The sequence below is a fragment of the Myxine glutinosa genome, chromosome 3, assembly GCF_964187855.1.
Source record: "Myxine glutinosa chromosome 3, kmMyxGlut1.1, whole genome shotgun sequence".
Taxonomy (NCBI): Eukaryota; Metazoa; Chordata; class Myxini; order Myxiniformes; family Myxinidae; genus Myxine; species Myxine glutinosa.
The window spans coordinates 18697450-18721140 of NC_136263.1; the positions used below are offsets into that span (position 1 = coordinate 18697450).

The 23691-nt window shown below is 43.7% G+C and overlaps 1 protein-coding gene across 1 annotated transcript in view; it reads right to left on the bottom strand.

The window, feature by feature from the left end:
• Positions 1 to 23691, bottom strand: part of ERGIC1 (endoplasmic reticulum-golgi intermediate compartment 1) — an 81919-nt gene that overhangs the window by 20391 nt on the left and 37837 nt on the right. The window contains exons 3-6 of the mRNA XM_078773732.1: positions 23284 to 23356; positions 22997 to 23088; positions 775 to 899; positions 555 to 659 (exon numbers count right to left, since the gene is read on the bottom strand). Coding sequence (XP_078629858.1) covers positions 555 to 659; positions 775 to 899; positions 22997 to 23088; positions 23284 to 23356 — 395 coding nt within the window. The remainder of the gene's footprint in view (positions 1 to 554; positions 660 to 774; positions 900 to 22996; positions 23089 to 23283; positions 23357 to 23691) is intronic.

Below are 23691 nucleotides of genomic sequence, written 5' to 3' on the forward strand. Positions count from 1 at the left end.
TCCCTTATTTCTTCCTCTATTTTGTCCCTCATCCTTCTTGTTGTTGTTGTTGTGTATATTGTATGGAAAAAATTGGTGCTTTACAGACGGGGCTGCATCACAAAGTGCACCGTCCCACATGTGGATGTGAAACTGCATGTCCTGTCTGCTAGCATTAGTTCATGGACGTCAAAGATTCCGTGGTGTCTTTCACAAAGAATAGGTGAGGTATCATCAGATGTCCTCAAAAATTTACTCATTTTCATCCCAAATCAGCTCCAGTCGAACGTCAGGCCTGACCAATCGGTCCGCGAAAGACTTGGGCCAAAAACGTTCACCGGCTGATCCCCCAAAGTTGGAATAATTCGGGCCATTTGCTAATTAGTAGTAGTTTGTGTCTTGGAAAAGAAAGGATCTGAAAATTTTCAAGTTGTTGATGTTCCGTATGGAGCTTGTGGCTGCGGGTCACATCATATTCTGGAAGCTCGGCTGTGCCGCTGATGTAGTGCCCACTGTTACCAGTAAGCTGATACTCATTTTGTCGACCCCATGGAGCAACATGAAAGAGAGCGCACCTTGATGATGTTCCCAAAGGTGAGCTTGTGCAGGACGTGAGACATGTCGGGATTTTCGGGTTGACGTGCAGCACTGTGCGTCGATACATGGAAGTTTCCAGGAACCTGCAAAAAGAAGACATTGGCAGGTGGGATGCCAACCAAACAGGGCACGTGACCATGTCGTTTATCCGAGGGGGGACAATAGGGGGCGCAGGTAGATGTAACGCGAGATACCAACCTTGTTGATGTGGAAGTTGCTCTGAAATCGACAACCTCGACCTTCATTCAAGACTATCTTTTCAGAGTCCTCCTGGTGTCCAACCTCATGTCGTCCCATTTCATCTTGAATATCCAAACCAACCACTGTTCCAGGTAAACGTCGAGATGACAGAGTTAAACAAAAGTTAAACATCGTCGGAAAACAAACGACAACCTTCAAATAGTCGTACGTTGGCTTTGTAAGGGAGAGGGAAATAGTCATTAAAGGCAATGATCAAGAATCAGTAGCAATGGCGGCTGGTCAGGTGGCCTAGAGGTGTGTGCACTCTCAACTATGACCTGCTCTCAACCTCAATCCTGACCCAGCTATAAACTCCCATCCTGGTGACGAATCGGCAGGCAGGCCGATTCGTCAACGTGTGTGTCGTCCCTGGGATGTACCCGGTCTACGGGCATTAACGAAAACTGGGGGAGTCATCACCGGATGAATTCCATGAAAATCGTCACCCACGTGTGATTCCGTCACATTACCTGGTCTGCCTCACTGAGAGTAGTACTCGTCTGTAGCCATGTGACAGTTCTGGTTCAATACATATAATTGAATTCTCTCTGCTCTTCTTAGCATTCAAGATAATTACCTTATATGTTCAAAATTAGAGTGCACATGGTGATTCCGTCACGATGGAATTCATGCCCGGCATCCTGAACAAATTACAAATTCCTGTCGCCTTCAATCGGACGTCAAGTCTGGCTTCAGTTTGTGAAAGATTGGCACAAAAGTGTTCCCCGGCCGAAGAAGGTTTGCAATATTTGGGCCCGTTAAGAGGAAGAAGAAGAAGAATATGCGAGTGGCACCTCGTACCTTTCAGAACACGTCATCACTTGCACGTGGACCAATCTAGTTGAGAGTTTGTTTCCGGTTCTTAAATCCTGATAAACCTCAGAAAATAACATGTCCGATAAGCATCTGTTTGAACAACCGAGTCACAAAAGATTTCATTTGTCGTCTCCTTCAGACTTCTGACTCAGGAGAAAAAAGTACAGTGGTGGCGCCATGTTTGTTTATTTATTTAGTTGGAAAAAGAAACACTTCTTGTTCCGCTTTCACATTCGATGGCACTTTATACGTCATTTCGGGAGTTTCGTTTTTTGTTTTACTCTCAGATGCCTAACTCCATTTCAGTTTCGGCCGACACCAGAAGTATTGGGACATCCATTTCCCACGGGGTGTCACTGACTCACTGTACACGAATACAGTGCTTTTCACCAGATGTTGCTCTTGTGCCAACTTTCAGAGAAAGTGTTTCAGAACATTTCCATGATGTTCCATTAGTGGTTCGATTGGGTTCAGGTACACACTGCAATGGCCATTGCAGATTTTCAACATTGTTGTCCTCAAATAGCAACATGGCAAGCTACGTCATCGTGCTGGTGGGCATAAGGGTCCAGCAGAGTAGCACATTGAGGGTATTAGTGCTGCATTGTCCAAAATGTCGCAAGGGCACACTTTTAAGCACATAGTCCTCACAAGATGGTGAAGATGGAGTACAATTACCTTTTTGTTATGCGAAATCGAGGCTCATATAAGAGCTAACACATAGAACATATAATAAAGGGAGTGACAGACACGAGGGGGAGAGAGAGGGAAACACAAAAACAGTAGATAACAGGGACATCGGTAGACCTGTTGGAGGGAGAGGGGGCTGGCCGCTGGGGCGGGGTACATGGGATAAACAAGGACTTTCAGGAAAAAAACCAGGGAATTTGAAAGAGGTGGGTTTGGGGTGGATTAACTGAAGGAGAAAAGATCAAGGTTTTGGATGGGGTAAGATAAGAGATTTTTTTTTTTTTTTTTTTTTTTTTTTTGTATACTGAATCGAGGCTCGTGAAAGAGCTAACATTTACTTCACAAACAAATCAACCAGACAAACAAAATATATAAAAAGAGGGAGCAGAAAACAAGATGGGGAGAAAAGGTGAAGCACACAAACACAACATTTGAGAGCAGGGAGATGTGTGGAAGGGAGAGGGCTTGGGGGGAGGAGGCATGGGAAGGGGGGGGGGGGGGGGTGGAGGGAGAAGTATAAAACACAAGGACACCAATGACTTCCAGGACAGAAGTTGGTATTTCAAAAAAGTGGAATTGGGGTGAAATTAGCGGGGGTAGAAAAGATCAAGGTTTTGGATGGGGGAAGATAAGAGATGGTGGTGAACAGCTGTTTTAAAGACCTGGAGGGTGGAGTGGGATTGAAGAGAGTGAGGGAGTTTGTTCCAGAGGCGGGAGAAAAGAGGAATGAAGGAGTGAAGGTGAGCAGAGAGTCTTGATTTTGGCAGTTTGACCATAAGAGGGTTGCAGGCAGATCTTGTGCGACCTGTAGGAATATTTGCGGGACAGAGCCCAGAGAGAGCTGGGGGGGCAAGGCCAGAGAGGAGTCGGTAGAAGATGGAAAGACCACCAACCTGCCTGCGGTGAGTGAGTGAGAGGCCCTTGGAGTTAGCTTCATCGCGGGAGATTCCAATGATTCTGAATGCTTTGGTTTCAACAGCGTGAAGACGAGCTAGGTGTGAGGCAGGAGCACCAGCCCAGAGGGGAGAGCAGTATTCCATTGAGCTGCGGATGAAAGCCTTGTATGTGGAGAGGAGCTCAGGTGTGCCAAGGAAGGACTTCGCACGACGGAGGATGCCCAGTCGGCGACTGGCTTTGGAGGCCAGATTTGAAATGTGGTTTTCCCAGGAAAGATCATGGCAGATAGTGAGACCCAAAAGCTTGAGTGACAGAACTTCTTGGAGAGGATTATTCAGAAAGTGGATGGGAGGGTTGTCCAGTCGGTCTTTTCGGAGAGACATCGTAAGAGTGTGAGATTTGTCAGGATTGAAAGACATGTTCCACTTGTTTGCCCAGTCTGTGATTTTGTCCAGGTCTGCAGAGAGTGAGGAGGCAGCAGACTGCCGATCGGAGGGATGAAGAATGGAGCGACAGAGAGTAGAGTCATCAGCAAAGAGATACAGAGGCTTTTCAAGAGAGTCAGAGAGATCATTGATGAAGACCAGAAAAAGGACAGGGCCTAGAACACTGCCTTGTGGAACTCCAGCCTGAACAGGAAGAGGAGATGAGAGAAACCCATTCAGGGCCACACGTTGACTACGACTAGAGAGGAAGTCCGCCAGCCATGCGTGGAGATTTCCATGGATACCAAAAGAGGAGAGTTTGGTGAGCAGAGCGGGGTGCCAGACCGTATCGAAGGCACGTGATATGTCAAGGGAGACTGCTCTAATTTCCTGTTTGGCATTGAGGACCTCCATCCATTGTTGAGAAAGCAGAAGCAGCATGTCCAGAGTAGAGTGTCCAGGTCTGAAACCAAATTGATGATCAGAGATCAAGCCATTGGAGAAGAGGAAAGATTTCATATCTGAAGCAATGATGGATTCCATGACTTTGCTGATAATTGGGAGAAGGCTGATTGGTCTGTAGTTGCTGGGATCTGTTTTTGCACCTTGTTTGTGCAAAGCGGTGATGTTGGCAGATTTCCAAGCAGATGGAAGATGACCTTGAGCAAAAGAGAGGGTGAAGAGAACAGAGAGAGGGAGTGAAAGAGCGGAAGAACAGGATTTTAGGACCCGTGGGCTGATGCCGTCAGGTCCAGTTGCAGAATCCGAGTCGAGGGTTGACAGAAACTTTTCCACCTTGTCAGGAGGAAAGGACACAGAGTCCAGGAGCAGCTGGGTACGACTGGGTACGGTGGGTACAGAGAGGGATGGGTTTGGGACACAAGATTTAGAGGCAAACACAGAGTTGAGGCATTCAGCTTTTTCACGTGCGGAGTCAGCCGTGTGGCCATTTGAGGTGAGGGAGGGGAAACAAACACCAGAAACAGATTTGACCAGACGCCACCAGGATTTGGAAGAGGGAGACAGATAAGAGAGTTCGGTCCTGAGAACGGAGAGATAATGTTTCCTGGCTCTCCTGAGGGTGGGCACACACTTGTTTCGGGCTTTGTGAAAGGAAATGAGATTTCCTTCCGTTGGATTTGCTTTCCAGGAGACGAAAGCAAGTTGTTTCTGGGCAATAGCCTCACCACAAGATTCCGTGTACCATGGACGGGAGGAAGGGTATGACAACAGAAGACGAGATGGGATAAATCTGTGCATGAGAGAGAGCAGTTTGCTTTGGAAGAATTCCCAGGAAGAATTTATGTCATAGTCCGGCAGATATGTGAAGAATTGTGGTAGAATTGTGCCTTTGATGATACAAGCATGAAACTTGGCACACAGTTAGGGCATACCCTTACAGTGAAATTTGGATGTAGGGGCATTCCAGATTTCTCCTTGGCCCAAAATGGCGGCCATTTTACAAAATGGCGGCTAAGAAGGACATATTTACCTATTATTTCAGACTTGTCATTTGTGCTGCTATTGAAACACAATGTAATGAGCATATTATAAATTGTCATGTACATGCTATGCAATACCTTCATACTGGGTTCAAAATTGGAATCTACGGTGGCCTATAAGGGGCAGAACAAATGGTTTACCATTGCAATAGACAGGACTGGTCTAGCGGTTTAATTATTTAACTTTGCATGACTATCTGATTTCTCCTGGGTGTAATTTTGGTTCAATACCTTTATATGAACAACTTTGATGTAGCTTTATGAACTTTCCTATCATAGACTAGGTGACTATAAGGTGACATAGACTAGGTGACAGGTGGCTGGAGCAGATGGAGAAGACAGTGCTATCTGACACACCACTTAAGGGAGACGAGACAGTATCATGGGCTGGATACCATGCCAGCAAGCAGTCTATTCCAGAAGAACCAGAGTGTAGTGTGGCCTTAACTTCATTGCTGCCTCTCTTCTATGACCAGGCAAAATCTGTGGCAATGATTCGTCACTCCATGGATGTCATCAAGAAAGCAATCGATATTCTGAATCCAGGTCAGATCCCTGTAATCACACTTGATCAGCCACTGTACACACTTGCCAAACAGATCCAATGGAGATGGCCAGAAACACACGGAGAAGATCACTTCGTCATGGTCTTTGGTGGACTCCATATTGAGATGGCAGCATGGAAAACCCTCGGTGACCTTCTGGATAGCAGTGGGTGGACAGGCGTTCTGATGCTTGCAGGGGTTGCTACAAGTGGTACTGCTGATTCCTTCCTGAAAGTGACCCATGTGACACGCACACGACGAGCACACCAAGTCACAGCTAGTACTCTCTATCTTCTCCTGAAGGAAGCCTACAGCCAGTACACCAGTGGACTAGATGAGGGACAGGATACGATACCACTAGATGACTGGTGCAGTGAACAAGCCAATGCAAGTCCACAGTTTCAGTTCTGGTTCATAATTATGCAGCTAGAACTGGCAGTCCTGATTTATGTGAGATCCGTCCGTGAAGGAAACTTCCAACTGTACACTGATGCTCTGACCAAGCTTGTACCATGGTTCTTCGCCTTGGGACATACAAACTATGCCAGGTGGATCCCAGTTCACTTGCGCGACATGGTGACACTTGCAACAAAGCATCCAACTGTATACGCACAGTTTCTGGCAGGAAACTTCACCATGAAGAAGACTACACGTGCATTCTCTGCCATAGCCTTAGACCAGGCACACGAGCAAAATAATGCATTGGTGAAAGGTGATGGAGGGGCTGTAGGTCTTACGGAGAATGCTGCAGCTTTGCGCCGATGGATGGTGTCTGGTCCAGAGATGGCCAAACTGATCTATAAGTTCGAGGCCACAACAGAAAAAAGAATTAGGAAAACTGAACTAAAACACCATGAACAGACAAAGCACACGCAGGTAGCCTTTGCTCGAGATGTGAGAGCACCCACCCGTGTCATAGGAGAGATGGGGAACCCATTCTGTGACGACAGCAAAGATCTCTTGGTGCTAGACAGCAGAGACCTGGCAGACCCAGCAGTCATCAACACCCTTTACCAGATCGAGAAGCTGGGAAAAGAACAGTATGACACATATGTGAACGAGAGGCTTGTACATCAGACAAAGCCTATCACTGACCCAATAAAAAGAAACAATCTCCCTCTCTTCAGCCGACCCCCAGTCAGAGAGAAGTCAAGAACAGAGTTGAAGGTGGTATCTCTGAAGAATGACTGCGTTCTGTTCTCCAGGCTGTTTATTGCATCCCAGACATGGAATGGAGATCTTGATGAATTCTTTGCACATGAAAACCAAGCTTGTCCCCCTGCATTGTCACAAATGGGCAAAATCCGGCTTGGAACCAAGTCTGATCTGGTTGGGTGCTTAGAAGATCTGATCACCTCACGGGAAAATGATGATGTAAGCCCCCCTGTTGAAGTCATGATCCTGGATGGAGCAGCCATCGTGAACATGCTGGCACCTCGTAATGCGAAGACCTTCTCTGAGTATGCATCACTAGTATTCTTGCCATACATCACATCTCAGATACAAAATAAGAGCAGGGTTGATATTATCTGGGATGAATATTTCCCAGACAGTTTGAAAGCCGACACCAGGAAGACGAGGGGTAAAGGCACCAGGAGACGAGTTGAGCCATCTAGTTCCATCCCTCGAAACTGGCAGGCCTTCCTTCGCATAGACGAGAACAAGGTGGAGTTGTTTGACTTTCTAGCAACGAGGATAGCAAACATTGAGACTGACAAGCAAATCGTCACCACAAACCACAAAGAAGTTTTTTGTACACAGCCACGAGATGTTACTGGTCTTTCCCCGTGTAGTCACGAGGAGGCAGATACAAGGATACTACTCCATGTCCAAGATGCAGTCAGACAGGGCTATACCAAGGTGTCAATCCGCACAGTGGACACAGATGTTTTGATCCTTGCAGTGGCAGCAACTGGATATCTTGACATCGATGAACTCTGGGTTGCTTTTGGCACAGGGAAGAATTTCAGGCACTTGGCAGCTCACGAGATGGCTGTGGCACTGGGACCAAACAAGTGCCGAGGGTTGCCATTCTTCCACGCCTTCACTGGGTGTGACACCGTGTCCTGCTTCGGCGGAAGGGGGAAGAAAACAGCATGGGAAACATGGAAAGCCTATGATGAGGTCACCTCAGCTTTCTGCGCACTGGCTGCCACACCAACCATTTCAACTGCAAATGACAACATGGATCCACTGGAGCGTTTTGTTGTTCTGCTCTACGATCGAACAAGCAGCCAGGAACATGTTAACGATGCCCGCAAGCATCTCTTCACCCAGACTGGTAGATCAATAGAGGCTATCCCACCAACGCAAGAAGCCCTCAGACAACACATCAAGAGAGCTGCCTACCAAGCCGGCTTTTGTTGGGGCCAGATGATGATTTGCGCACCTGAGCTCCCATCGCCAAGTGAATGGGGTTGGAAACAGAGTAATAACGGCTGGGGGATATATTGGACAACCCTCACAGAGGCAACTGAGGCATGCCGACAATTGATTAGATGTGGATGCAAGAAGGGTTGCAGGAAACAGTGCAAGTGTGTTAAGGCCGCACTCCAGTGCTCAGCTCTGTGTCACTGTGCAGGGGAGTGCACACGATAGTATACAGGAGGAATAACACACCTGTTACATATACACAAACATGTGGAAGACTGTTTTGTAGACTGTTTTATAGTGAAAGTCACTTCCACAGCGTTAATGTGGCATTTTCACTTCATTTCCATTGTGTTTCTGGAGTTTGCTCAAAATAGCTCAAAAAGTAATTATTTTTGTAAAGAATAAGGACCAAATAAATGTTATGTGAGTTTGTTGACATTTAATTATGATCTTACAACCTGTTTACGTGAAAAAAACATCATAGGTGTGCTTGAGCAATAAGTAAATCTAGTTTTATAGACATCGGTACTGTGTATCTTATTATCCGTAAACGGCCATTTTTAAAATGGCCGCCATTTTGTCCCTAGGAAAAGATTTGAATGCCCCTATATCCAAAAATCTTCCTAGTAGTATGCTCTATCAGTGTTCAAAATTTCATGCTTGTATCACCAAAAGCACAATTTTTTCACATATCTGCTGGGCTATCAGAGGCAGTAGAGATGGGAGACCAGTCCAGATGATTGATGGCTGCTTGAAGACCGTGCCAGTTGGCCTTAGTGAAATGCCAGACTCGTCGACGCTGAGGAGGCTCTCTGAGAATGGTCAGAGAGATGTCCACTTTAACAAGCACATGATCAGAAGAGCCGATTGGAGCAGAAGAAGAGCAGCAGACATTTTCAGGGAAGTTAGTCATAACCAAGTCCAGAAGAGAAGATGCTCCGTTGACTGAAATCCGGGTCGGGAAATTGACAGTTTGTGTCAGTCCCAGTGAGTCACAGAAGTCCTTTGCTGAAGAGCCATGGCTGGTGAGAGAGGTACCCACACCCAGCCAACTGGCATGGTGACAGTTGAAATCACCACATATGAGGAAGAGAGAGTTGGGATGGGTAGATAGAAGTTGGTCCATATTCTCAGACAGCGAGATGTAGATGGAGTCATCACTGTTTGGTGGACGGTACAACACACATATGAACAAAAGGTGGGAGCGAAGGGGAAGCCGTAGCCAAAGGTATTCCTGGGGGTGAGGTGGAGAGAGGGCAGTGCAGGGCGAGTGAGGAAGAGAGTTTTTAATAAAGATAGCAACCCCACCTCCAGGACGAGGCTCAGGTCTATCATACCGGAGTAGGGAGTAACCTGGGAGAGATACCAAGGAATCAGAGACATCATGAAGGAGGAAAGTTTCTGTTAAGCAGATCACGTCTGGTTTGTCAGAAGCAACCTGTATGGAGAGATCAGACATGTTTGAGCGAAGGCCCCGGATGTTTGAGGTCCATACTGTTAAGGAAGAGGAAGGGGGAGCATCGGATACAGAACAGGGGGGGGGGGGGGGGGAGCGGTAGGGTAAGATGTGGAAGAGGAGGAAGAAGTAGGGAGAGCTGTTGAAGGTGTGTCAGAGATTACAGAATAGCTCGGAGAAAGGGAAGGATGGGGCAGACAAAAGGTTTGATGGTGATTGGGAGAGGCGCAGTGAGGTGTTATTTGACGAGGGGGAAGAGCGAGGCAGAAGGTTGAGGGAGATGAAGGTGAAAGTTGGAAGGGGGAAGAAGCGGGGAGGACGCTTTGAGGGGGAGGGGTGAGAGGGGAGTCTAGGAGGGGAGGAGCGAGGGAGAGTCTCGGAGGGGAGGGGTGTGGGGGGAGATTTGAAAGGAATGGGTGATTGGGAAGATTTGGAGGGGAGGGGCAAGGGGGAAGATTTGAAAGAGATGGGTGATGGGGATGGTTTGGAGGGGATGGGCAAGGGGGTAGATTTAGAGGGGAGGGGTGATGGGAAATGGGATTTTGGGGTGATGGGATTTTGAAAAATGTACGATTAATGGGAAACGAACATTTATTGCAAAATGAGTTTCTTGAGACATTCGAGTCAAAAATACGTTTGAGGACGCTGGAGGGAGGATGGAGTGCTGGAGAGTTTAGGGAATGAATGAAAGATGCACTATAAGAGATGGAATTTTTTTTTGGAATGAATGGATTTGGTGAGCAAGTCGAAAGCATCCTTTTATAGAAGAAGAAGAAAAAGGTGTTATAGAAAATGACAGAATACAGGTCTTCAGGGTTCAGATGAGACATTTTTTAACAACGTGATCACAAACAGCGTGGTCGAAGAATGAACGAACGAACAACTAAGAACGAATAAACGAATAAAAACGGAAGGAAATGTTTTTGGGTTTTTTTTTTTTTTTTTTGAGATTTTAAAACAAGGAAGTATGGGATGAAAAGACCGTGAAAACAGAGACCGGAAAAAAATTTCAGCGTGATCGGAGAACCGCTGAGACAAAAACAAAGCCTAAAGCCAAGGTTGGACACAGTAGCCTAGTACTACACTTAGGCCTCAGAATACACGATGAGAAAGACCGACGATTCTGTACACAGGTACAAAAAACCAACGCCAAGAATACTATTAAAGACACCCCAATAGGTACACACAAGACCAGTTTCGACAAAAACACAATTGTGAAAAGTTACTTAACTTCGAAAGCGAGCGTGCATGGACAGCTTTGAAGAGACGAGACCTCCAATCTTGCGCATGCGCAGGAGATGGTGGTGAACAGCTGTTTTAAAGACCTGGAGGGAGGATTGGGATTGAAGAGAGTGAGGGAGTTTGTTCCAGAGGCGAGAGAAAAGAGGAATGTGGGAGTGAAGGTGAGCAGAGAGTCCTGATTTTGGCAGTTTCACCAGAAGAGGTTTACTGGCAGATCTTGTGCGACCTGGAGGAATATTTGGGGGACAAAGCACAGACAGAGCTGGGGGAGCAAGGCCGGAGAGGAGTCGGTAGAAGACAGAAAGATCACCAACCTGCCTGCGGTGAGTGAGTGAAAGGCCCTCACAATCAGCTTCATCGCAGGAGATTCCAATGATTCTGAAAGCTTTGGTTTCTACAGCGTGAAGCCGAGCTAGGTGTGAGGCAGGAGCACCAGCCCAGAGGGGAGAACAGTATTCCATTGAGCTGCGGATGAAAGCCTTGTATGTGGTGAGGAGCTCAGGTGTGCCAAGGAAGGACTTCGCATGACGGAGGATGCCCAGTCGGCGACTGGCTTTGGAGGCCAGCTTGGAAATGTGGTTTTCCCAGGAAAGATCATGGCAGATAGTGAGACCCAAAAGCTTCAGTGACAGAACCTCTTTGAGAAGATTGTTGAGAAAGTAGATGGGAGGGTTGTCCAGTCGGTCTTTTCGGAGAGACATTGTAAGAGTGTGCGATTTGTCAGGATTGAAAGATATGTTCCACTTGTTTGACCAGTCTGATTTTATCCAGGTCTGCAGAGAGTGAGTAGACTGCAGACTGCCGATCTGAGGGACGGGAGATTGAACGGCAGAGGGTGGAGTCTTCTTCTTCTTCAGCCTGGGAAAGGTATACGGCTATACGCTCTACCGAGAGCCATCTTGTTTGGTTTCACTCATGTCCTCATACTTACTATATATTATTTGCTTTCAAACATGAGACAGGCGTTGTCCTGCAAGCTCTGCATTACAATCTGATTTTAGCTCACCTGTAACATAGTTCCAGGGAGCTTAAGGGATGGCGCGTCGTCCGTCCATCAGTCCATCAGTCCGTAAACACTTACAACTTCTTCTCTGAAACTGCTGATGGGATTATTACCAAACTTTGCTAAAATGATATTTGGTATGTTGTCACTCAAGTTTGTTCACGTCATTAAGAAAATCGGGGTTTACGTGGCTCTAGGTGGGGGGGGGGGGGGGGGGGTGGGGGTTAAAGTGGGTGCAGGTATGACCCCCAAAATAGGTATTTCTTTCTTCACTGAAACTACACAAAATATTTCGATACAACTTGACCACAACCTTCCGTTTATCACACGTGTTGTACCAACGTTTGTTCACGGAATGAGAAAAATTGGGATATGGGCTGTACGGGGGATGGGAGGTGGGTTTCCCCCCCAAATAGTGAAGGTATGTTTTTGGTTTAAAGTCTTATGATTGCATTAGTGTGATTCTACACGCTGCCCTTTCCACTAGAAATCATTGAAATTGGTTTGAAATACTGTGATACTTTATAAAATACCTTCAGTCGGTGTAGTATACTGCTTTAATCTACCAGGTGAGGGCCCACGGGTATTGGCCCTATTTATTGTCTTCCTGGTGTTGCCCAGGAGCAGAAACTTGTCCAAAACAATTGCTTCAAATGTTGAGCTTGCACACTTCCTCCTAGAGGTTGTTGTCTTTGGAGAGATCTGCCTTTACGGAGTGTCACTCTGTCTGTTTGTCTATCTGTCTGTCTGTTTGTGTTCAGTCAGTGTTCTGTCTATCTGTCTGTTTGTCTGTCTATTTGTCTATCTCTCGGTCTGTTTATCTGTTAGTTTGTCTGTATATGTGTCTATTTGTCTGTCTGTTTGTCTGTCTGTTTGTCTGCCTGTCTCATCTGCAATCTTTATCCAACTCCTCAAAATAGACGTTTGTGTGTGCCCTCATTTAAAGTCATGGCACTCCCGATCTTTAGAGCTACCGGTAGTTTGCCTTCACATTACTCGTGTACTCACACCAACCATATTACTGTGATCCGCGCCATATTAGAACGAATCAGATACCTGGTGGAGTCGTACGTCTCCATGGCACGCATCCTATTGGCTCGTTTTGGAACCTCCGGATGCATTATTAAAATACATCCTCCTATTCATTCCTCGTAACATATTGCATCCCACAGTAGGAATCCGTAACCCCATTTGGGAGGTTTTACTCCAGCCAACGCTCACCCACCGGATGCTCGCCATTACCAGGTCAGATCTCCGGGCGCTCCGCTGACCGGAAGTGGGTGGTTCTACATCCCATGCACATTGTGAAGGTCCGATGCGATGGAGCCACGAGATCCAATGTAAACGAGTTATTAACAATCTACAGCGTTGATGTGTGTTTATCATTAATATGTTACCTTTTTTATGAAGATAAAACAAATTAAACCTCAAACATGCGTTTATCAGCAACGGGTCTCTGGGATTCCTGAACCTATTTTATTTGATGATGCAAGTATGTTGAGGGTTCATTCAAAAAAAAATGGGACTCTTCATTGATTGATTAAAAATCGACATGGAAAGTGGACATAGTTACTGTATGCAAATTCATTTCGCAAAGTGTTGATGTCATAAATAAATTAAAATATTATTTCCCTAAATCAGTTCTTTATTTACCTTTAAGCCTGGTGTTGGCTTTGTGGTTAGAGTGCTGGCTTGGGATCATAGGATCCTGAGTTCTGAATCCCGGTAAATCGCTGAATTAACGCTAGGAGGGTTGACTCAGCCTGTCATCCTTCCAAGGTCAGTATATTTGAGTACCAGCTTGCTGGGATGAATGATTCCGGTGAGTACCCCGATTTAGAATAGGTACACCGTATCCCTGCGCATCGTAAGAGGCGACTAAGAGTTGGCGTCAGGAAGGGCACCGGGCATTAAAACATTGCCTCAAACAGGGAACCATGATTGTCATGGGGCCCGCAAGGCTAACCCCCACTCTAGTAGGGAAAATGGCCTTAAAACGATCATTCATTCATTCATTCATTTGCCTTTGCCAAGGAAGGTGGACGGAGGTTATGTTTTCACCCCTGTTTTGTCTGTCTGTTAGTCTGTCTGTCTATTTCTCTGTCTGTTTGTCTGACAGCAGGATATCTCCAATAGTTGTGGACATTTGGTGGACAGGTTGGGTATGTGACAAGGACAAATTGATCAGATTTTGGTGACGATCTGGATCCAGATACTAGAATTATTTTTAAAAGTGAATCTACACCATTGAGAGATAGGGCCAGAAGCGATATACTGTAGAGCTTAATATATCAAGTTATGAATGAGTTATTACAAAACTTGTGGATGAGTTGGTTAGGCAACAATATGGGTAGGCTTATCAGTGAAATACAAAATGTAAACTGTGCATCTACAAGATGCAGATCCGGCCTATCAGTGGGACGCAAAACGTAAACTGTTCAACTTAGCGGAGGTATGTGCTCTACCGAGTGCCGTACGAGTCCACTTTGATATAATATCTCGACTGAATGACGGCGTCGTTGTTTGGGGCAACTCCTTAAATTTACAGCTGGGAAAATGTGGTTTTTACAAAAAAAGTTAGAAGTTATGAGAATAATCTGCAGTGATGGTTCACGAGCACATTAAAATACTCTATTTTATGATAGACTAGCTGAAAGCACCCGGCGTTGCCCGGGTTATTTTTGAATGGATTTACTACTATAATTCAGCTTTTACTCGCGGCCGTAGACTATTGACTACTATAATTTAGCTCAGGTTTTAATTGTGAAATGGGCCCAGCCCGGCCGAGGTGGGCCTCGACCGGCCTCGCCACCTAGCCTATAATCTTCTCGGGGCCTGTCCCGACATTTGTGGTTCTTTTTGAATGAATTTACTACCATAATTCAGCTTTTACTCGCGGCCGTAGAAGATTGACTACTATAATTCAGCTCAGCTTTTAATTGCGAAATGGGCCCGGCCCAGCCGAAGCAGCCTCAACCGGCCTCGCCACCTAGCATAAAACCTTCCCAGGGCCCGTCCCGACATTATATGTATTAGAGGTTTCCTTCTATCTTTCACCGTTCAGGAGATTAGCTTGCGCAGACAAACAAACAAAAACTTTCTTTTATAATATAGAGAGAGAGAGAGAGAGAAGAGATAATAAGGTTCTGAAAATAGATGAACTATGCATTTTCCATTTATGGTTTGTAATGTCGTGGCTTAATCGAAATGAGATGCTGCAGAAACTTGCTCAAATTTTTGTTTAAAAGCAAGTCATTCATAATTACCCAACAAGAAAAGCAGATATATTTCATTTACAACAAACAAGAACTTCCTTACAAACAAAACTATTATTTATACTGGACCAAAGTTATGGAATTCCGTTAAAGTGAACCTTTTGGTATTGATAGCTTTAATCACAATCTCAAACAAAAGTTTATTATTGGAGAAGTACTGCATGTGACAAATTGATGTGATTAGTAATCACTGGTAATAAATGAGTAATAACTAATAAGTGATATATTGAGATGCTAATGTAAAATGATTGCTTACCAGCTGATTCCTACCCCCAAACTCCAAATCCCAAACCCCCATTTGCCTTCCTCTATGTTTACCTTCTATTTGTCCACATCCTTATTATTCGCATTCCAGTTATCATATTTCTCAATAGAATAGGACCCCGCTATTCGTGGTTCCACTATTCATGGAATTCGCGTATTTGCGGTTGACAAAACGCGACATGTTTCTCTATTCGCGGAATTTGCGTATTCGCAATTGATAAAATGCGACATGTTTCTCTATTCCCGGAATTTGCGTATTCGTGGTTGATAAAATGCGACATGTTTCTCTATTCGCAGAATTCGTGTATTTGTGGTTGATAAAATGTGACATGTTTCTCTATTCATGGAATTCGCGTATTCGTGGTTGATAAAATGTGACATGTTTCTCTAGTCGTGGAAGTTGCGTATTTGTGGTTGATAAAATGCGACATGTTTCTCTATTCGCAGAATTCGTGTATTTGTGGTTGATAAAATGTGACATGTTTTTCTATTCATGGAATTCGCGTATTCGTGGTTGATAAAATGCGACATGTTTCACTATTCGTATAATTCGCGTATTCGCGGTTGATAAAATGCAACATGTTTCTCTATTCATGGAATTCGCGTATTCGCGGTTGATAAAATGCGACATGTTTCACTATTCGTGGAATTCGCGTATTTGCGGTTGATAAAATGCGACATGTTTCTCTATTCGTGGAATTCGCGTATTCGCGGTTGATAAAATGTGACATGTTTCTCTATTCATGGAATTCGCGTATTCGCGGTTGATAAAATGCAACATGTTTCTCTATTCGTGGTATTCGTGTATTCGCGGTTGATAAAATGCAACATGTTTCTCTATTCGTGGAATATGCGTATTCGTGGTTGATAAAATGTGACATGTTTCTCTATTCATGGATTTCGCATATTCGCAGTTGATAAAATGCGACATGTTTCTCTTTTCATGGAATTCGTGTATTAGTGGTTGATAAAATGTGACATGTTTCTCTATTCGTGGAATATGCGTATTCGTGGTTGATAAAATGTGACATGTTTCTCTTTTCGTGGAATTCGTGTATTAGTGGTTGATAAAATGTGACATGTTTCTCTATTCATGGAATTCGCGTATTCACAGTTGATAAAATGCGACATGTTTCTCTATTCGCGGATTTCGCGTATTCGCAGTTGATAAAATGCGACATGTTTCTCTATTCGTGGAATTCGCGTATTCGCGGTTGATAAAATGTGACATGTTTCTCTATTCGCAGAATTTGCGTATTCGCGGTTGATAAAATGCGACGTTTCACTATTAGTGGAATTCGCGTATTCGCAGTTGATAAAATGCGACATGTTTCTCTATTCGTGGAATTAGTGTATTCGCGGTTGATAAAATGCGACATGTTTCTCTATTCGCGGAAAAATGCCCCATTAGTTCACGGGGTTTTTCCCCCTATTCCTGCCCATGTTCCGCGAATTCACGGTTTTTCAAGGGCGCAGAAACAAAATTTCACGAGCTGCTAGCTTGACACATTTATAAAACCCATATTCTACCAGCCATGCAAAAAGCAGATGGATGTATGCAAAAAAACATCTTATACAAGCATGACCTGCGTATACAGTACAGTCCAGTACCGTACATTGACGGCTGTGTGATTTGCGTTTTCATGGTGTTCACGGGCGCGAATTTTAGCCGCACTATAAGTGAGCTTCGCGGGATATACCACCAGATATGTAAACAAGTCAACTCCATGAATTATAGAATGCAAACGCTTCATTAAATCGATTACAGTTTGCAATTTACAGTAAAGCAACAGAGATGCTACACAATGAAAACACTGCGGGGGATGTTCCATCAGCGACTAAAACATGTCATCCTCCACGAGTTATAGAATGCAAATGCTTCATTAAATCTATTATTTAAATTAGTTGATACGCTCGATACGACATCATCCGATAACATCGTGCCATTCAAATTTAAACCATACATCAAAACCGTTGCACCACTGAAACCAAACCTTGGGATGTTGCATCAAAACAACTGTTAAATCACACTTTGAATCAAACAAAACGTAGCAGAATTCAAATAAATCGATGAAAAATAAACAACATGATTAGTAGTTATTTATATGCTTGGTGACACAGTTTCCCTGGTACGTTTCTGCATGAGAGGGCCACTTTGATGTACGGTTTAAATTTGAACGGTACGAGTTGTTCCAGAAGGGCATTGATTGGTGGTTCGGTATCCCCACCCCCCTTTTTCCCTTATATAAGGGGGGGGGGTATAGAGTTGTTTTGCTTTACTCTTGAGAAAGGTCAGTGGATGCACGTTTATCCGTGTTGCTGATTGAAACGTCAAGCAGTTGTTTGTTTGCTCATTAAAGGTTGGAGAACTAAAAATGGATTCATTTGATTTTAATCCCAACCGCAAGTCATATTAGTTACACCACAACATGTAGCCTCGCTTAGTTAGTTATTTCTTATTAAATGTGAAGTATAGTCTCCTTCCCAGTGTTAATATGCGTTGAGGCAGGTAGAGTAATGGTAGGCCTCATTGCAGCCTGAAGTGCCGTGTCATGGGCCTAGGACAAGTCTAGCAGGCCCGAGGGAGGAGCTGGAGGGCGTGGCCGGTAAGCAGCGAACAGCCAATGGGAGCTAGAGGGAGTGGCCAATAGGTTACAGCCAATGGAGGCTGAAGGGAGTGGCCGGAGGCCCGTGGAACATTCGAAGGGGGCACTGGGGGGCGGGGGGGGCTATAAAACCCAACCCGGACCCCCGTTCGCTCTCTCTCTGACCCGGGATTCTGAACGCTCTCTCTGCCCCGACTCTCTGGATTCTCTCTCTGGACGCTCTCTGGATTCTCTGGCTCGACACTCTGGTCTCTCTGCCTGGACTCCCTGAATATACGCGTGCTTTTGCCTCGCTGACCTTGAGATACGCTCCTCGGATTCCTGCTACATGCACATCTGCGATCAACGCCCCTGCCGCGAACATCCCCGGCTGTAGTGTCCTGGGGTTGGAGTGATCCTTGGGGGTATCTGCCAAATGAGCCCGTCCAGGCAAACTGCACGAGTGGCCGCGCTTTGGGCGCATTCCACTCTTCCTCCCCTTCCCCGAACGAGTCTGAGGGCCCTTGTCTGGGAACGTAAGTAAGGCCGTTAAGATTCTTCGCTGTGTCCCTTTTCTATGAATATTGTACATTTGTGAATAAATCCTGTGGTTTGTTTCCAACCTGGCCGTCTTCGTCCTTTCACCATTGGCCTAGCATTGCATGAAATAAAACCACTCGATCGGGTTCAATAGTGATTAACGGTGCGAGTTACGCGACGCACAAACCGCTCGGGCGTTCAATACCAGCGTGCGAGGTTCAGTCCCCGTTCTCACGGCTGCGTGTGTCGAAGGTACTCAGGTCGTGACCGTTAACCCTTCCACGCGTATCTTTGAGCAACAATATATATACACAAAGAATTAAGTTAAGCACCCCTACACAACGAATTAAGGTAAGCACCCCCTAATATATATTCTTTGTGTATATGTATACATTGGCATATATTCTAAGGTATGTGAGACCAAATAATGATTGGTATGACATTAGCAATTATCCATTGATGAAATTGAGTGATCAAAGTGAAAAAAAGTGATTGGTTGAGTCAGTGATCCGATCACGTGGGTCCTACACACGTTATTGACGCAAAGATCGCTAGAGGTCCTCTCAGAACAATGACTGTACGTTAGAAAACATAAACGTCATCCACACTGTCCGTGATGGACCTATAGCTCCATACTTAAATTGAGGTGAAAATATGCCTAAAATTCCCAAAAATTTTCACCTTAAATTATTCAGAATAAAATATTGAAAACGGCATGATTGTTATGTTTTTATGTGACCATAATATCACTTCTCCAGAAAATATAGCAATATCATGGGTATATTACACTGTTTTGACGACAACAAACTTGTAATGTGCGAGGTTGTAAAAAAACGGGGGGGGTGCTTAACTTAATTCTTTGTGTATATATATATATATATATATATATATATATATATATATATATATAAACATGTACATACATACATACATACATACATACATACATACATACATACGAGGGCGGTCCAAAAATGTGAATATTGGATTTTCATTTCTCCACAAGCATGCCCCTGTTCCTATTGAAGAAGGTAGTTTGTGGTGAAAATTTAAGCTTGATTGAACAATATTTAGAGGTTGCTCAAAATGTTGACAAATTTTAATGAATAATAAGATACAGAATTTTTAGCATCATACATCAATTCATCGATAATTATCTATTTTCAATTACTCAAGTTATTTATTATTGTTATTGTTGTTGTTTGTTTGTAAACTAATAAATAATTATGTACAATGTACCATTGTACAATGTACATGTATGTTCAATTGTTCATTGTTCATTGTTCAATGTTCATTCATATAGTCAAATTAAGATTAAAAACAAAACAGTAGATTAAACATTCATGTATTAATTTGACAACAAATCATTTATCGGAAAAAATAAATCATCCATCAGAAAATATAAAATATCTATCAGAGACGATAAAACAAATCTATCAGAACAATTAAAACAAAGTAAACATCAGAATACACATAATTTGAATGATTTTACGTAACATTGTTTTCAGAAACTCGTGTTTCAAAACATTGCCTACTTCTTTGACAAGATGGCTTTGGTTGACACTGGAAAGTTTTCACGATGAAGTTTCACAACTGTCAATACAAATTGCTTCTGCTCTTCATTCTTGGTCAGAGTGTCATGGAAAGCTTGGATGAGAGCAACACCTCGCTCAGCACAGTCATTGATAACCTTCATGCTGCGTATCTTCTTCTCAAGCTCTTGGTATGAGTTGTCTGTGTTCCAGAGGTGTGGCTCCTTTTCCAGAAAACTCAGTGATACTTCTTTGTCAGACTCTGAGATGACAACACCAAATAATTCAAGAGATCGACTTGTGATGTTGGTGTCCACTGAGTCAGAAAGCCTGAAGGCTTTAGCATCTATCCTATGAAGATTGTTTAGCTTTGGAGCCCGCTTGAAGTTCTTCACCATCTTTGCCTTTGTCTCATCATCCACCCGGCAATCAAAAAGAGCTAATGCAGCAAGGTGTTCTGACAAATACCAGAGGTGTCTAGTGAATGCTTTGACAGCAGTTTCACAGACAACCATATCTGGGTAAGAATCAAGGGTTGAAAGAAGAAGCAAATCATTGAGAGGTGCCTTTGTGGGTAGCGGCGCCTCATGCCAGAATCTCGCATACAAAAGTGCAACAAAAAGAGCAATCTGTGTGATTCCCTTCAATTCACGTGATGTTAGCTTTATTTGGTCTTTGAAGAGAACCATCTTGAGAGCATATATGGCTTTCATCATCCAGCGGGCATTGTGCATAGCTCCTGGGGCACAGAATTTCACCTCTCTGGCCTCACATCCACCCAGAAATGTATGGCATAGTCTCAGAAGTTCTTCATAGTCATCACGTGGGTGTTGTTCTTCAAGTGCAGCTGCATAAAAATGTATCATACTCTGACGTTCAACACGGTTATCGGAAAATATTTTATCTTCTCCTACTTGGAACCTCTTCTTGTCAATTAAAGGCCACTGTTTCTGAAACCTCTTGAACAGTCTGATCTCAGGTCCGCTAGTGGGTCCTATGACTTTAGTTGTAACATCAGAGAGCATTGCTTCAAACACATGATGACGACATGCAATCCAGACAAGCTTAGCATCCAAAGCTGCTTCAATGAGGGTACATGCTCCGTTTTTCAGCCCCGTGTTGGATGCAGTGGTGTCAACCACTTTGCCTTTCACCTACTGTTTGACATTCCACTCCTCAAGAAGTTGTATGCATGCATTTGCTTGTGCGACACCAGTGCCTTGGGGAATTTTTGGGACTCCAAGCAACTTCTCGGTATTCATACCAGTTACAAGTATCGCCACCCGATCAACAGATTCTTTGTGATTGCCAGTATAATCAGGGAGCAGTTTCCCATCCCAGTGTCGTAGGAGTGGGCTATTACATGAGAAATTTGCCTTTTCTTCAGTGGCCTTTATTTCCCTTCCACGAATTCGAGCACGACGAATTCCACTGCGTGACAGAGAAATGTCTTCAATGGTATGACCAAGAGATTGTGCAAAAGCACTGGCCACAAACATAGCACGTCGATCTGAGAGATTTACTCTGTCCAGAGTTGCCACTATTGCTGGAGTGATCACCTTGATGGGAGCCTTTTTCACCTGTTTGGCAGAAGATGGACTTTGGAGTTTGAATTAATTGTCCCCTGAATCGAAGCTTTCAATCTCAGACTCATCATCATCATCAACCACAGCCGATGTTGATGGAACAGATTGCATTGCTGTTAGAGTCTCAGCAACATGTTTCTTCTTTCTTTTATCTTCATTCTCAAGCCTGATACGCTTTCTGTTCTCCTTCACTGCCAGAGTGTTGTCCACAGATCCCATACGTGAACTTGAGGGATCCTCACGCTGCATGATAAGGAATGCTTTGTCTTCTTCATTCGTCATTTTCTCAAGCGCATCATTTGGTGAGATATCGAAGAGGGATTGAAGATCATCTTTGAACATCTGCTCCTTCACTCTATAGTTTTCGAATGTCTTGGTTCTATTTTTCTTTACCAGTTTGTAGGCATCATACAACTTCAAAAGTTGGTGCTCACAGGAATCTACTCTCAGCACTGGAATTCTCGCTTTCTCCCAGTATGCACACACAGCTTGTACACTAAGTTTGGCACTTTCACAAACTGTATGGTGTTCTTGTATGTGATGGTACACCATTTTCTGCAATGTGTGTCCTTTGGTTGGCAGTCCCCCACATATTATTTCCTTTTCAGACTTGCTCAGCAACAAAACTGTGGAAGAGCTGCGAGTTTCTGCCATCTAAAAAAAACAGGATAAATTTAAAATGTTATTTTTTGAGCAACCTCTAAATAAGTTCCAATTGACCTCATATTTGGTTTGTATGATCGTTATAAATATAGGAACAAGGGCAGCCTTGTGGAGCATTGATTTTTAATAGTATTAAATATTACATACTGTATATCTGTGGACCACCCTAATACATACATATATAAATACACCGGACATACATACATACAAACATACATACATTCGGACATGCATATGGTCATACATGCATACACATACAAACATACACACATACATATGGGCATACATATGGACATATGGACATATATACAGACATACAAACATACACACATACATACATACACCGGACATACATACATACATACACACATACACCGGACATACATACATACATACATACATACATACATACACCGGACATACATACATCGGACATACATACATACATACATACATACATACATACATACATACATACAAACATGCATACACACGGACATATATACGATGATACATACATGCATATATACATACGGACAGGCAAACGCTGTTCCAGACGTCATTACCCTACGGGCTACGTCATAAAAATACGTTTATCACTTTTTTGATTTGGAGCAACATGCAGAATAACCACGAGAATGTTCTGATAAATACAGCTTGGTATTGAGAAATAATTTTACAAGTAAATAGTAATACACCTCTCAACACCCCCCCCCCCCTCAAACACCCCAAACCCCTCCCTTCGATATTAAAACAAACTTCCAGCAAGTCATGCTCAACTCTTACCATCACAATGGAGGTTTGGAAGAGATATATTTATGGAAACCTCAATCTTTCCTTTGCCCCTCTCAGGATCATCAACGTACAGCTCATTGGCTCTGTGGGGAGCAGGTTAGTAGACTTTATGAACACTCCATCATGAAATTAACACGACATCACTCACAAAATAGCGGTTTTAATAAGTGCATTCGGATGACGGGCATCGAATAAACACTCATGGTTTCCCTGGTAAATCCCCTGATCAAAAACATCATCCACTGCTTCGCTAATTAGAGCCCAGCTCGAACACTCACATGTCGATGTTGATAAATCCCATGAGCTCTGACAGGAACAAGAACAGAATGAAGAGGCAGCAGAAAACAGAAACTGCAAAGACACACCAAGGAATTCCATGCATCAGGAATTCCATGCAACACCATCAATACTGGATCCGCTGGACAGTGTTTGATTAACGAGGCAAGAATATATGTATGTATGGATATATACAGTATATATATATATATATATATATATATATATATATATATATATATATATATATATATATATATATATATATATATATATATACAGACTTGGCATTTCATATGGAATATTTTTTTTGTGGGGGTGAACTTACTTTTCAAGATGACTTAGAACCAAAAGTTCATTGGAATGATGTTGAAATTATTCTAGATTTTGTTAATGTGACCTTTAAAAGA